The 17,059-nt window shown below is 34.4% G+C and overlaps 1 protein-coding gene across 2 annotated transcripts in view; it reads left to right on the plus strand.

Moving 5' to 3' along the window:
* The window catches only part of ADK (adenosine kinase), a 531,050-nt gene that overhangs the window by 356,558 nt on the left and 157,433 nt on the right, over positions 1-17,059 (plus strand). For both annotated transcript variants that reach the window (XM_004769366.3, XM_004769367.3), the window contains exon 7: positions 4,249-4,419. In XM_004769366.3, coding sequence (XP_004769423.1) covers positions 4,249-4,419 — 171 coding nt within the window. The remainder of the gene's footprint in view (positions 1-4,248; positions 4,420-17,059) is intronic.

Consider the following 17,059-nt stretch of genomic DNA (forward strand, 5'->3'; position numbering starts at 1 on the left):
CTAGAATTTACAATGTATATGAGCACGTGTGCACACACACACACCTCTATTCTTTAGATAATTGTTAATGGAAATAATAAAAAGGATTTGTGCTTTTTTTTTTTTTTAATTTGACAGACAGAGATCACAAGTAGGCAGAGACGCAGGCAGAGAGAGAGGAGTAAGCAGGCTCTCTGTAGAGCAGAGAGCCCAATGTGGGGCTTGATCCCAGGACTCCGGGATCATGACCTGGGCTGAAGGCAAAGGTTTTTAACCCACTGAGCCACCCAGGCGCCCCGAAAGGATTTGTACTCTTAGGTAGGGACAATTAAAAAGAACCCCAAAGCATTTTCCTGAATTGAAGTAAATACTGGTAAAGAACAAGAACAGTTCCTTTTCTTATCCTTTAGTATATTAAACAGTTTAATTTCTTACATCCTCCTGTGTAGCATTTAAACTACACCAAGAGGAGCGCCTGGGTGTCTCAGTTAGTTAAGTGTCTGCATTTGGGGCATGATCCTTCAGGGACTGGAATCAAGCCCCGCATGGTCCCTGCTCAGTGGGGAGCCTGCTTCTCCCTCTCCCCTTGCCTGTGCTCATACTCCCTCTCTCTCTTTCTGTCAAATAAATTAATGAATAAATCTTTAAAAAAATCAAACTACTACACTAAGAAACCCTTAGAGTAGTTGGACGACACATTTATATACTGTTGATTCATGAAGAACACAGGGGTTAGGGGTGCCAGCACCCTGCACAGTCAAAAATGTGCATATAACTTTTGACTCACCCAAAACTTAACTACTGATTGTAGTTAACTACTGTTGCCCAGAAGCCTTACCAATAACATAAATAGTCTATTAAATATGTATTACAATAAAGTAAGCTAGAGAAAAGAAAATGTTATTAATAAAATTATAAGGAAGAGAAAATACATTTATAGGTCTGTGCTGCATTTTTCCCCAAAAAATCCATGCATAAGTGGACCTGTGCAGTTCAAACACATGTGTCTGAGATTTCTAAGCATTAAGTCTGGCTATGCAAAAATGGTTCTTTGGCTCTGCCTTAGTCTTTCCCCATCACTCCTATTCCTACCTTCTTGTTCTGTTTTATTTATCATTTTAATAGATAAAATTGTCTTGCCTCACTCCCAATACTGATTAATGTTGTCGGATCTCTTAAATGTTAGAATCTGCTTTGTTTTGGGGTGCTCAAAAGGACAAAGAGTCATAGGATTAACTGTTATATAGACTGAAATCCCTAATTAGAAAAACCACAAAAATTTGTTGATTATATAGAGTATTTTTCTAAACTATAGCCATATAAACTATTGGCCTGTTTTTATTACAAACTTGACACTTTAAAAAAAAAAGTATAATGGCACTGTTATTATGTTGGTGATAATACAGTCTAGAACATGTGGCCTAGCAATGGATATAAATCTAGGAAGAAAAATTATGGTTGGCATCCATTTTAAGTCTTTGCACTATAACAGAACACAAATCCTAAATTGTTTAAATACTAAATATTTACTTAAAGTAAAACAAAAAACTATTCAAAAATGGAATTAATTTAAATTGTGAATTTTCCTCATTTAAAAGCTGATAGTTTTTATATATTCTTTGTAAAACTGACAAAATGGAAGTTATATTGTCCACATCACAATACTCTTATGTTGCATTTTAAAGTAAAACACACATACACACATTTGGAATGAGGCCAAATTTGGACTCCAGGGGCATACTGTTCAGTACCTTAAATTACAATCAGATGTATTTTAGCACAGATCAAATTTTCAGTCCAAAGTTGGTGAGAAGCCTAATTATTTGACCAGGTTACTATTTGTGTAGACCATTCTATGGCTGTCTGTGGTTAATCCACAGCTGGCAGAATGCTAGCTCTGGGAGGTTTTTATTTCATGCTGGAACACTTTGGGGAGAAATGGGAGGGAGGTTAGCTTTAAACGCTCCTCATTAAATGAAAGACTAAAAAGCAAGTACATACATATTACTATGGAGACAAGATGCTATATAAACTGTTCATTTTAATTCTCCAAGTGACAAAAATAGCAAAGGAAACAGCTTGGATGTTCATAGTTTGCAAGTGACGTGGTAGTTGGTTAAAAAAGTAAGGTGAAAACATTTAAAAAATAATGTTACTTAAGACTAAGACTTGTTATCTTTTAGAACAGTTGAATTAATGGATTGGGATTTTTAAATAATGAGAAAATATTATGCTATTATAATAAGGAAACATTTTTATTAGAATTTCATTAGCAATAAGAAACAATTGTACTGTAGAATTCTCTCTTAATATCTCAGAATTCATAAGGGCAATAAGCCCTGCAAGTCCAAGTATACATGACTCCTACCTCATAGTTAAATTTTTTAAAATATTCTTTTAATATTCAATTTGAAAGTAATAGGAAAAAAATGTTTTTTTCTTTTTAAAATTTTTAAAGTTTACATGTTGGAAGTGGTAGTCCCTCAGTTGTAGTTGTAGTTGAATATTTCAATAGCCCTTTTTACCATTTTAAAAGACATTTCCTTTACATTTTCAAGGTTATTTCTTCCGTTTATAAGCTAACTCTTCTTTCCTGCTTCTTTCCACTGCCCTAACTTCTCTGGTTCCTTGTTCTTTCTAATCCTCCTCCCTGTCTTGCTTCTTCATTCTTCTTTTTCTGCAGTAGATCCTTCTTGTTAAAGATAAAAAATACTTGAATTAGCATTGTTCTTAAAAACAACTCTTCCACTCCTCTCCCCCAGTAAAATATCTTTCTTCTCTTCTCTTTTCAATTACCTATTCAAACTTGGGGCATTATAGCTCGTCATTTGAATCTAAGCTCCATCACAATATAAACTGTATGACCTGGGGGAGACATTTTGCCTTTATCATCATAAAAATGAGAATAACAGTATCTACCTCATAGGTTTGGTATAAGGAAAATGATAACAACTGGGTTAATATACATAAAGCTTTTTAGTATATTGCCTGGAACACAATAATTGCTCAGTAAATTTCAGATGAGCCTATTATTTTTCATTGATAAATCTTCCAAAATAATTTATAATCTTTACCCCTACTTTCTCACCATTCTTTCATTCTTTAACAGCTGACTTTTTTGTTTGTTTTACCTTTATCCCATAAGTACTTTCTCTTAATCATCAAATCCAGTGGGTTTTGCTCATTCTTTCTCTATCCATTGATAGCATTGGGTACATTTAAATATCTTCTTAAAACTTTCCCTGCTGGATTTCTGTCTGTCATCACTTACTGTCCTCATTTACCTTCCTCTTGTTCTCTACTTTATGTTTTTCTTTTCTGCTTTTGACTGTTGTTGAATTTTTGTTGTCCAAATTAACTTTCCTTTAAATTTTTATATAAGGTTGTTATTCCTTTCTTTCAAAGAAATCTTCATTACCCATCATGTGTTCTCACCCCACCTAATCAAATCCTCACCTGCCACTCAAGGCCTTTTGCATTCTTGACTTAACTGTCCTTTCCGACTTTATCTTCTTTTGCTCTTTGTGCATTCCTTCACTCTCTTGTGCACCATTCAAATCAATTTCCTATGTAAGCATCCATGTCCTTTCGTATACTTTTATCGAGAAGGCATAAATCTATTTTTAAAAGGCTTTTATTAACACTTTTAAGATATAGATAAATAGCGTTTTAAAATACACCTTTCCTGACATAAAATTTTAATTAATTTTTTTTATTATCACTGAATTATTTTCTCATTATTTAAAGATTTCAACTCAGAATCTTTTTTAAAGAATTCATTTTAGGCATAAGTTAACAAGCTATGATTTTAGTGAACTAATTTCATTTCTAAACTAATTTCATTGTTTAATATATAGTATGTCCCTTTTAAGAATCCAAACTATTTATAAGAAGATAAAAAGATCCAATCTGACTTCATTACTATTTCCGTAATTTAAATGTAATTATTGTCTTAAATGAGACCTTTGAAATATTTTTTCTTATGTGGATTCCCAGAATTCTTTCAGTGTTGAGTATACAAATCTAATATGAAATAAGTAATGTGTTATACTCTAGCATAATGGCACATACCAAGTATATTGTACTCATATGATAGATTTTTCTTCTAACCAAATGCTGCTGCTGTTTTCTCCCTTGCATCTTATAATTGTATTTTAAAGTTTGTATTATATAGATGTTTGTATTTTTTATAGGCATCTTTTATTCCGACCAAGAATGACTCTGTGGAGATGGCATTTTTAATTTCCTCTCCTTTTTTTCTTTATCCAGGGCTTTTTTCTTACAGTTTCCCCAGAGTCGGTATTAAAAGTGGCTAAACATGCTTCTGAAAACAACAGAATTTTCACTTTGAATTTGTCTGCACCATTTATTAGTCAGTTCTACAAGGAGTCATTGATGAAAGTTATGCCTTATATTGACATACTTTTTGGAAATGAGACGGTGAGTTACTTTAAAAAAAAATAAGTGGTCTTTTTCTGTTTTTTTTGGGGGGGGCTGGAGGTTATTTTTTGGTTTATGTGTAAGTTTAGAAATAAAAACTGAAATATTTGCATAAATATAATTGAAAATTACACAACAAAGCTGCCTCACTTTGGACCTCTTATTCAGTATTTTTCGTATTTCCTTTAGTATATACTACCTTTCTTTCAAATTAAAAAAATTGGTCTTTTAAAAGGTTAGATATTGAGATTTATAATTTGCATAGAGTAAAATTAACTCTTTAATGTACATTTCTGTAAGCTTTTGCAAATGCATGCCTGACATGTAGCCATGACTACAATCAAGAAAAAAGTCATTTCTGTCACCCTTTTCAATCAACCTGTCACCTTATCCTTTCATATCAACTGAATTGTCTTCTGACCAATTAAATGTTTTCCCCTGAAATTTTCATGGATTAATAAGGTAAGGGGCATTTGGTCTAAAATTAATGTTTTATGAATTTAACTATTTATAAAAAGCATGAGTCTAAATTTTGAGTAGCTATTGGTATATTATATTAAATTTTTTTTATTAATATCATTTTTGCTAATATTTGTATGTTATATTTAAAGGTGATAAAATGGGGTTTGTTAAAACTTTCACAGCTTTTTCATTTTTACCAAGATTATACTTTCTTTTATTTTAAATTAGTGGAAAGTAATTTTTTTGCTCACATAGTATTTATAGCTTCTGTTTAACCTGTAGACATTAAACATCCATGAAACAGAAAAAAATACCTGCAGTATATCTTTTTGTGACTTTAGCAGTATCACTTAACTTTCATGAATCTTAACGTCTTTATGTGTAAAGTGAACATGTTGTACTCTCCCAGAAGTCCATTTTGATTCAAATTATATCATTATAACAGTTTGATTATACTCACAGATTTTGAATCCAAATAAGATAACTGTGTTGTCTGAATAGAATAACATAAATTTGACCTCAACATAATTTATGAGATCACCTCAGTGATTTGTAGAAATAATATGGTATGAATATCTTCAAAGACACTTTGAAGGAAATGCTACATTCTTGATGATTTACAAACTGACATAATGGCAAGAAATAGTGGTAATGGCCTTGAACTACTGAGTATCTGCTGGAAGTCTCATTTGATTAAAATCTACATTTCACATTTCCTTTATTGCTGGTTTTATTTTCTGAAAGAAAAAGGAAGTAACTAGTAAAAGTGCTAATCTGACCTTTTAAAATAACATAAAAGAATTGGTCATCAGTATGGTGGTCTAAGAATCCTTAGGAGAAGTTGATATTTGAACTCAGAGTTCTTTGTAGTCAGGAAACATCAAACAGCAATACTTAAACATATGCTCTGAACTTTAAAAAGACTAATTTTGGGGGCACCTGGGTGGCTCAGTCGTTAAGCGTCTGGCTTCAGCTCAGTTCATGATCCTGAGGTCCTGGGATTGAGCCCCCCATCAGGCTGCCTGCTCAGTGGGAAGCCTGCTTCTCCCTCTCCCACTCCCTCTGCTTGTGCTCCCTCTCTCGCTGTGTCTCTCTCTGTCAAATAAATAAATAAAATCTTAAAAAAAAAACACAAATTTTTAAAACTTATAAAAAGATAAGTATCATTCCAGAGAATGAGACTTTAGAATTAGAGATAACTTGAGAGAATTGAATACCGTCAAAACTTCAGCTGTGACTTTATAATATCAAATGACCACATTTCGGAAGAAAATGGGGAGGAGCCTTAAAAACAAAACATTACAGAACACACAGAAAATTCTTTAATTAGAGTTCACATTTGAGTGTGTGCATGGCTCAGTCTGTTAAGTATCTGACTCATGGTTTCAGCTCAGGTCATGATCTCTGGGTTGTGAGATAGAGCCCAAATGGGGCACCACGTTCAGCACAGTCTGCTGCAGATTTTCCTTCTCCCTCCACCCCTCCCCCTACTTGTGTGTGCACATGTGCTTTCTCTCAAGATAAATTTGAAAAATCTAAAAAAAAAAAAAGCTCACATCTCCTAAACACTTATAAATAATGGTGGAAAGCATATACAGAACCAGAGAATAATTCTAGAAGTTTGGCATAGATTTAGAAGAATAGAAAAAACTAGAGGTACAGATTATTAGGTTTGCAGAAAATGCTGATGATATCAAAATGGTCTTCACTAAAAAAAAAAAAAAAAACTCCAAATGCTCAGCAAGAACAAGAAAAAATAATTGGACTTGATCAATATTAAAAACTTTTGTGCATCAAAGGACACTATCAAAAAAGTAAAGCTTAAAACCAGCAGAAGGAAGGAAATAATAAAGTTTAGAAGATAATTAAATGATATAGAAACTAAAAAACAAAACAAAAAAAGAACAGATCAGGAGCTGGTTCTTTGGAAAAAATTAATAAAATTGATAAACCTCTAGCCAAGCTTATCAAAAAGGAAAGAGAAAGGACATGAATAAATAAAATCACAAATGAGGAAAAATAACAGCCAACACCACAGAAATACAAACCATTAGAATATGATGAAAAACTATATGCCATCAAATTGAACAACCTTAAGGAAGGGGATAAATTCTTAGAAACATATAAACTAACAAACTGAAACAGGAAGAAATAGAAGACTTGAACAGACCCATAACAAGCAAGGAAACTGCATTAGTAATCAAAAAACTTCCAACAGGGGCGCCTGGGTGTCTTAGTGGGTTAAAGCCTCTGCCTTCGGGATCAAGCCCCACATTGGGCCCTCTGCTCAGCAGGGAGCCTGCTTCCTCCTCTTTCTCTTCTTGTCTCTCTACCTACTTATGATCTTTGTCTGTCAAAAAATAAATAAAATCTTTTTTAAAAAAACCAAACAAAAAACTTCAACAAACAGAAGTCCAGGACCTGATGGCTTCACAGGCAAATTTTACTAAACATTTAAAGAAAAGTTAAGGGGCGCCTAAGTGGCTCAGTAGTTAAGTGTCTGCGTTTAGCTCAGGGCATGATCCCTGGGTCTGGGATCAAGCCCCACTTAAGGCTCCCTGCTCGATGGGGAGCCTGGTTTTCCCTCTGTCCCTTCCCCTGCTTGTACTCTCATTCATTCATTCTCTCTCTCTCTCTCTCTCTGTGTCAAATAAATAAGTAAAATCTTTTAAAAAATAATAAAGAAAAGCTAATGAAAAATTAATACCTATTCTTCTCAAACTATTCAAAAAAGCAAAAAGTAAGGAAAATTTCCAATTCATTCTATGAGGCCACTGTGAAGTGTTGAATCACTATATAATGCACACGTGAAACTAGTATTACACTGTATGTTAACTGATGGGAATTTAAATAAAACTTTAAAAAAATAATAAATTGAAAGGCCATGGAGTGGGTACCTGGGTGGCTCAGTAGGTTAAGCAACTACCTTCAGCTCAAGTCATGATCCCGGAATCCCAGGATTGAGGCCCACATCGGGCTCCAAGCTCCACAGGGAGTCTGCTTCTCCCTCTGACCTTCTCCTCTCTCATGGTCTCTCAAATAAATTATTAAAATCTTTTTAAAAAGAAAGAAAGAAAACCCACGGAGTGAGAGGAAGTATTTGCAAATGATGTATCTGGTAAGAGATTAACATCCAGAATATATATCTCAATAAGGAAACAACCCAGTTCATAAATTGTCAAAGGCCTTCCATAAACATTTCTCCAAAGAAGATATATAATTGGCTAATAAGCACATGAAAAGATGTTTACCATCACTAATCATTACTGAAATGCATTTAAAAACCAAAATGAGATACCACTTGATACACCTTAGGATGGTGGTTTTCAAAAATTTAGAGGGGAAAAAAAGTATTGCCAAGGAGGTTGTGAAATTGAAACCCTTTTGCATTGGTTGATTGGAAGGTAAAATGGTGCTGCTGCTGTGGAAAACAATTTAGTGGTTCCTCAAAATGTTGAACAATTATTATCATATCATCCAGCAGTTCTCCTAATTGGTATATATCCAGAAGTCCTGAAAGCAGGGACTCAAATACTTGCACACCAATATTTATGGCAGCATTATTTCCAATAGCCAAATGAATCGATAAAATTTGGTACATACGTAAAATTAAATATTATTCAGCTTTAAAAAGAAATGAAACCCTGATACATAATACAAGATGAATGAATTTTGCAAATATTATGTTAAGTGAAATAAGCCATACACAACTTCTGGAGTTTCCTATAAGGACTCCACTTACATGAGGTGCCTAGAATAGTTAAATTCATAGAGACAGACAGTCAAATAATGGTTACTAGGCCCTGCAGGAAAGGGGAAATTGGCAGTTATGCTTAATGGGTACAAAGCTTCTATTTGGGATAACAAAAATGTCTGGAAATGGATAATGGTAATGGTTGCACAACATTATGAATGTACTTAATGTCACTGAATTGAACACTTAAAATGGTAAAATTTTGTCTTGTATATATTTTGCCACATTGTTGAAATGATTGATTCTACAAACCAGTAAAGTTAGACTAGGACTTATAGAATAGTAAAGATATTATGCTATTACAATCTATATATAGTATAGATAATTAAAGAAATCATTTTTCCCCACCTAGAAGAGAAAGATGTAAAATTATAAGCTATAAGTCATGTCAGGATAGCTTTTTACTTTGTTGGTATAGTTAGTATTCATTTGAATTCGTTTCAGTAGATATGTAGTACCTATTATGGCAGACCAGTAAACAAGGGATGTATAGTATATTTGAGACCATCTGTCATGATATGGATTATAAGATAATAAATATTAGATACAGGGCAGTTAGATGTATTTGGTATTTTGTTGAACCAGTCTCAAAATTTCTGCTGATAAATAAATAGTTTTCTAGTGCTATGCTTCAGTGTTTACTCTGAGCTTTGCTCAGCTATCAGTGATTCAGATAAAGCTGTATTTGCAGATAATGCAAATGCAGAGAATGCAAATAATTCAATACTTTAACAAATATCAAGTAAGTTGAATGTCAAAATGAGACTTTTGAAAACTTTAATAGACTGGATTTATCAGTTGAGTGGTGAAATTTAATAAGGATAAATGTAAATGATTATATATTGAATATAAAAAGCAACTGTGGCATTGTTTTCTTTAATCTCATCTCTCATTGTTCTCCTTGAATACTTTAGTAATCATCAACTATCTTTAGGTCCATGAGAAGAAGGGACATTTTATTTCTAAAATACAATGGAGGGATGGCTGGGTGGGTCAGTTGGTTAGGCCACTGCCTTCGGCTCAGGTCATGATCCCAGCGTCCTGGGATCAAGTCCCACATTGGGCTCCTTGCTCAGCAGGGAACCTGCTTCTCTCTCTGACTGCTTGTGCTCTCTCTCTGACAAATACATAAATAAATAAAATCTTAAAATTCAATGAAGTGTAAAATATATTCCTTGGAGAAAACATACATGATGGTTTTATGTTTCTTTCTGCCCCTCACCCCCCAAATCAAATCTGTGCTTATTGGGGCACCTGGTTGGCTCCGTCCTTTAAGCATCTGCCTTTGGCTCATGTCATGATCCCAGGTCCTGGGATCTCTCCCTTTGTCAGGCCACAGCACAAAGGGGGAGACCCTCTTGGTAGTCTCTTTTGAACTGAGGAGATGGGAGCTAAAAATTCAGGAAATCTAACAGCTGGACAGCTGGAGTTTGCAAGTCAGAGTACCAGAGAGAAAAGAGCTACATAGACAGAGAACACAGATTTGCAGAGTCCCACCCAAATCTTCAGCTGAGAACTAATCAGTGCACATTTGTCAGGAAACCAGTGAAGGCTGAGAACCACCTGAAAAGATTAGAGGGAGTAATCTTCAGAGTGCATGTGGAACCTGTAATCATTCTTGTTCTGTGAGCCAGAGTGAATAACCTCATAATTCACGGGGCTCCAGATAGAGTACTCAGAACACTAATGGGGCAAATTAGACTAGAGTAGAAGATACTGTGGTTCTTCTCCTAACAATGTTATTCCAGTATAATTGACAGCCTGTATGTAATGGCTAAATTCCTTGAAAAACATACAGTACCAAAGCACATTCAAGAAGAAATAGAAATAGGGTTATTCAGGTTACCTATTAAAGAAATTGAATTTTTACTTTAAACCTTTCCCACAAAGGAAGTCCAAGCACCAGATAGCTGCTGTGTTGAATTCTGGCACAAATTTAAGGAAGAAATAGTAACAGTTCAATACAAACTATCCCAAACTATTGAAGACAAGAAGCAGTACCAAAAATCAAACAAAGAATTTAAAAGCTACAGACTAATATTCCTTATAAAAATAAATGCAAAAACTCTTAAGATAGTTTTAGCAAATCAAATGCAACAGTATATAGAAAGGATAATCACCATGACCAGGAATGCAGAAATCAATCAATATAATCCACCTTAATAAAACTAAGAAAACATAATCTTCTGAATAAAGACAGATTTGATGAAATCAGCATCCTCTCCTGATAAAAGCCTTCAAAATAGTAATAGAAAACTATTTCAGTCCAACAAAGGACATTCACAAATAATATACAGCTAACATCATACTTAGTGATGAAAGACTGAATATTTTCCTTACAAGATCAGAAACAAAACAAAACTCTCAGCTTCTATTCAACATTGTGCAGTGACAGGAAGGGATAAAAAAAATCCAGATTAGAGTGGAAGAAGTAAAATTATATCAAACACCATTATTGTGGGTTTTTTTTTTAATTCTATAAAATCTGCAGAAAGCTATTACAACTAAAAGGGAGTTTAGCAAGGTTGTGGGATACAAGATAAACATACAAAAACCAATTTTACTTCTATATATTAACAGCAAACACTCAGAAATTGATATTTAAAAATACTATTTCTGGGACTCCTGGGCGGCTCAGTCAGTCAAGCGTCCAGCTCTTGATTTCAACTCAGGTCATGATCTCAGGGTCATGGAATAGAGTCCTGCATCAGGCTCTGTGCTCAGCGGGCAGTCTGCTTGGAATTTTTTTTTTTTTTTTTAAGATTTTATTTATTTGTCAGAGAGATCGAGCGAGAGCGAGCACAGGCAGACAGAGTGGAAGGCAGAGTCAGACGGAGAAGCAGGCTCCCTGCGGAACAAGGAGCCCGATATGGGACTTGATCCCAGGACGCTGGGATCATGACCTGAGCCGAAGGCAGCTGCTTAACCAACTGAGCCACCCAGGCGTCCCTCTGCTTGGAATTTTCTGTCTCCCTGAGAGAAATCAATAAATAACAATTCGTTAATTTTTTATGATACTGTTTCTGATACCAGGGCTCCTGGCTGACTCAGTTGGAGGAGCATGTTACTCTTGATCTCAGGGTTGTGAGTTCAAGCCCCAAATGGGTGTAGAGATTATTTAAATAAAACTAAAAAATAAAAAATAAAAATGTTATTTCTGATATCATAAAAATGTATGACATATTTGGAATAAATCTAAGAAAAGATGTGCAAAGTGTATATATATACTAAACACTACAAAACCTGTTGAGAAAACAAAAGAAGAATTAAATGGAAAGAAATAGCATGTTCATGGGTTTTTAAGACTGTTGTTAAGTATGAATGGAACTAGAGCATATCATGCTTAGCGAAATAAGTCAAGCAGAGAAAGACAACTATCATATGATCTCCCTGGTATGAGGAAGTGGTGATGCAACATGGGGGCTTAAGTGGTAGGAGAAGAATCAATGAAACAAGATGGGATTGGGAGGGAGACAAACCATAAGTGACTCTTAATCTCACAAAACAAATTGAGGGTTGCTGGGGGGAGGGGGTTTGGGAGAAGGGGGTGGGATTATGGACATTGAGGAGGGTATGTGCTTTGGTGAGTGCTGTGAAGTGTGTAAACCTGGCGATTCACAGACCTGTACCCCTGGGGATAAAAATATATGTTTATAAAAAATAAAAAATTTTAAAAAAAAGACTGTTGTTAACTGTCAGTTCTCAAATTGGTGTATTTACATAATTTAATCAAAATCCCAGCAGTTTTTTTCAGTAGAAGTCATCAAACTTATTCTAAAATTCATATGGAAAAGTCCTGGACTAGACTAGACTAGCCAGGCCAACTTTGAAGAAAAAAAAATCAGAGGACCTTTACTACTACATGATTTCAAGACTTAATATAAAGCTATACAATGTGTCATGGGCCTAAAGATAGACAAATAGATCATGTAACAGAAGGGATCGTCCATAAATAGACCCATAATTGAGTTTTCAAGAAAGTTTCAGGGGTCATTCCATGGGGAATAGGTTTGTTTTTGTTTTTGTTTTTTTTAAGATTTTATTTATTTAACAGAGTAGCACAGCGGGAGAGGGAACACAAACAGAGGGAGTGGGAGAAGCAGGCTTTCTGATGAGTAAGGAGCCCCATATGGGGCTCGATCCCAGGACCCTGGGGTCATGACCCGAGCCGAAGGCAGACACTTAACCAATAAGCCACCCAGGTGCCCGAATAGTCCTTTTAACAAATCATGCTTTTTTGAATATCCATATCCGTCATGCAATTAAATATCCATATCCAAAAAAGCAAACTTCAGTCCATACAACTGTATAGTTCTTTGAGTGTCCAAAATTAAAAAGTGTGACTCGGGCAAATATTGGCAAAGTATAGAGTTAGAACTGTCATATGCAGCTGGTGAGAATACAATATAGTACAAATGCTTTGAAAATAGTTCTCCAGTTTCTTAGAAAGTTATATACACAACCACCATATGACCTTGCTATTCCCTTGTAGGTGTTTACCCAAGAGAAATGAACGTGTATGTTCATACAAAGACATACACAAATGCTCATAGCAGTTTTAATTGTAATATCCAATGTCTGGAAAGAACCCAAATGTCCATCAACTGGTGACTGGATAAACAAATTGTTAGGTATCCATACAGTAGAATACTACTCAACTATTAAAGAAGTGAACTATTTATACATGCACCTACATAGATGAATCTTAGAATATATATGCTGAATGAAAGATGAGATGGCAGGCAAAAGTACACTCTGTTTGATTCTATTTAAATTAAATTCTAGAAAGTTGAAACTAATCTCTAGTGACAGTAGATCCATGGTTGCCTAGGGATAGATATGTACTGTGAGGCCATGATCACACAAACAGACATTAGAAAAATGTTGGAAGTAATGGATATGTTCCTTACCTTGATTGTGGTTATGGTTTCAGGACTTGATCCATGTGTCAATACCTATATACTTATTCACTTTGAATTTGTGTAGATTATAATATAATAACTATGTCTCAAAAATTATATCAGAATTTTTAAAAAATATATGCTGTGTGGTTCTATTATAATTAATCAAGTCACTCACATAATAAGTTCCAAAGAATCACTGTCAAAATTAATTAAGTACCAATTAATTTTTTTTACTGACCCTGTATCAAATTTGTTATTTCTATGAAAAATTGTATTTTAATGGTATTGTCAAGCCAAAGGAGAAGTGCTTTGATAGTCTTGGGTTTTAATCTCATAGACTATTAAAAATTATTATACCCCACCACTGAGTAATGCTTTAAAGTTACAAATGTTTTCCACAAAAACCATCATTTAGGGGCACCTGAGTGGCTCAGTCTGTTAAGTACCTGCCCTCAGCTCAGGTCATGATCCCGGGGGCCCTGGAAGCAAGTTGAGCCCAGCGTCAGGTTCCGTGCTCAGTGGGGAGTCTCCCTTTCGCCCACCCCAGTCTGTGCTCTTGCACACTCATGTTCTCTCTCTCTCAAGTAAATAAATAAAATCATTAAAAAATTATTTAATATACACAATCTGTGGCTAGTTTTCTAATGCATTTAAAGTTTCAGCTTTACTTATAGAAAGTACTCAGTGTATGTTAGGTGATACTGATGGTGTTGTTAGGAATGCTGATCTTATTCCTCCACTTAAGTTTTACTTAACTAGCTTGCTTAGATAACATGCACACATCATTTTCTTGATAAAACAATAAGTAGTTACAGGTAAATGAGGGAGAACTCGTGGGTATTAGGCTATTCTTTGGTAGGCCACCTTACTTCTCTTCCCACAATGTTCTTTGTTTATAAAAAGTCAAGTCAATTTATTTGCCCATAAACATTTTTTAATCAGCTTATCTTCATTATTATTTAGTTATATAATCTGATAAAATGTGAGTACAAATGAAATGAGGACTTGCTTAATGAGTTAAATCAGGGTACAAAATTCAATAAAGATAAATTGTTTTAAAAAGTTGCTCTTAAATTAGACAATGGCATGAAAATTATAAAATATTAACCAAAAAGCTGTAAATACGTACCACTCAGAAGTAGCTTTATAAATGTCTACAAATTTTCACTCTGGTTTGAAGAAACTTAAACTGGAAATCAGAAACTACCAATTACAGGTTTGGTTCTATAAGAAAGATTCTAGAATATCAGTCAGCAGATACACATGCAAAGTTTTAACCCTACTTTAGCCGAAGGCAGAGGCTTAACCCACTGAGCCACCCAGGCGCCCCTAACTCTACTTTAAATATTAGTAAATGATATATAGTTATAAATAAATAAAATATATAGATTTTTCCTTATTTTAACCAACTTGTTGATTTATTAGTCAACTACTATTCCTTTAATTTCCTGATGTGTAAAGTAAGGGGATTATATAGAAATACTAAATGATTCTTAATTTTTTTCTTGGAGCTTAAAATGTTTTTTTAAAAACCTAAGGATTCATTTTCTCACATATTCTAATATTCAGTAACACTGACCAATTTTATTCTAAATCAGCAAAGCCCTTGTTCTGAAACTTAAAAAAAAAATGCCTACCATATTTAATTTTAGGTAACTATTCTTTTTTCATTGTTAATGTTACAGGCTCATCTGTACCTTTCAGGCTACTTTTTTCCAGTGCCTCATCCTATTTCTTTTATCTGATTTGTGCAAGGAAATTGATGTTCTTCTCCAGGGAATGTCTGAAAATATTTGGTTAGGCAATCCAGACACAAAGTAGAAGTGTCCACAGGAATCCATTGCTGCATTAACATGCTAAAAACGAAGTATAGTTATTAAGTGATAAAATTTACTTTTTTCTTTCTTTTCTCTCATTGTGGTAAAAAGCACACTACAGAAAATTTACCATTTTTTTTTTAAGATTTTATTTATCCATTGAACAGTAGTAGTAGACAAAATAGGCAGAGAGGCAGGCAGAGAGAGAGGAAGGGAAGCAGGCTCCCCGCTGAGCAGAGAGCCCGATGCGGGGCTCCATCCTAGGACCTTGGGATCATGACCTGAGCTGAAGGCAGAGGCTTTAACCCACTGAGCCACCCAGGAGCCCCGAAAATTTACCATTTTTAAGTGTACAATTCAGTAGCATTAAATACACCCACACTGTTGTGCAACCAGCATTACTATCCATTTTCAGAACCTTTCATCATCCCAAGCAGAAGCTCTGTGCATATTAAACAACTCCCCCACATATCTGATAACCACTATTATGTTATCTCTAAATTTGCCTATTCTAGGTTCCTCTTTTTAGTAGGATCATACAACAATTATCTGTTTGTGTTATTTCACCTTTACTTGATGTTTTCCGTGTTTATCCATATAACATGTATCAGACTTTTGTCTTTGTTTATTCAGTCATCTGTTAATAGACATTCAGTTTATTTTTGCCTTTTGGTTTTTGTGAATCATGCTGCTATGAATACTGCTGTACAAGCATGTGTTTGAGTACCTGCTTCAGGACTTTGAGGTATTTACCTAGAAGTGGAATTGGCAGATTGTATGATAATAATTCTGTGTTTAACTTTTTGAGGAACCACCAAATTCTTTTCCACCACAGCTGCCCCATTTCCATTCCCACCAGCAAAGCATAGTAGTTCCAGTTTTTCTGTATCCTTCCTAACACTTAGAATTTTCCCCTTTTTTTGACAGTAGCCATCCTAATGGATGTGAAGTAACATCTCTTTGTGGTTTTGATTTGTGTGGTTTACTTTTAACTGACATTCAGAAATGCATAGAAACATTTCTCTTTACCTCAAAATGTTTTGGTGCCCTGTTATGTTGCATTTTGTACTTTTAAACAGCATGCCTGAATTTAACAATTTCTTGTTAAGATAGTTTTGAAATTACTCTAGTATAGAACTTCATTAAATGTGATATTGTATTTTTCTTTTACTTTTTGACGTTGTCAAAGTTTAAAATATTTCCCTTCAGCAACAGACATTTGTTAGCTGGAACCACGTGTAATCAGCTTAATAAAGAACTTTCTACATGCAGGTAATTATATCCATTGATGCCTGCTAATGCAAGCTGCTCTGTAGTCATTATCTAGCAATACATGACTAAAGAACTTGATTATTCTTGTTTTTCATTTTTATTAAATTAAGAAGTTTTTTTTTTTGAATAGTGTCATTTTGTAAGTGGTTCTTAAGGGTAATACCTTTCAAGGCTCCATAATCACTAGATAATTAACCTGCCAGGATTAAGTACACTCAACTTTGCCTCAGGATGCTTAACTCTCAAATAAGGTCAATTATCTCATGATAATAACTGCTTTGTCAAGAATTACCACTTAATTCCACTGTGAAACGTCACATCACCCATATAATGCACTTTAAGATAGTTTAAATAATAAAATACAGCTTGAAAATCAGGCAGAAGAATTCAGTTTAATTATTTCAAACAGATTAAGAATGATAACATTTTAG

The sequence above is a fragment of the Mustela putorius genome, unplaced genomic scaffold (assembly GCF_011764305.1).
Source record: "Mustela putorius furo isolate JIRA1106 unplaced genomic scaffold, ASM1176430v1.1 tig00000698_pilon_pilon_pilon, whole genome shotgun sequence".
In the NCBI taxonomy this organism is placed as follows: Eukaryota; Metazoa; Chordata; class Mammalia; order Carnivora; family Mustelidae; genus Mustela; species Mustela putorius.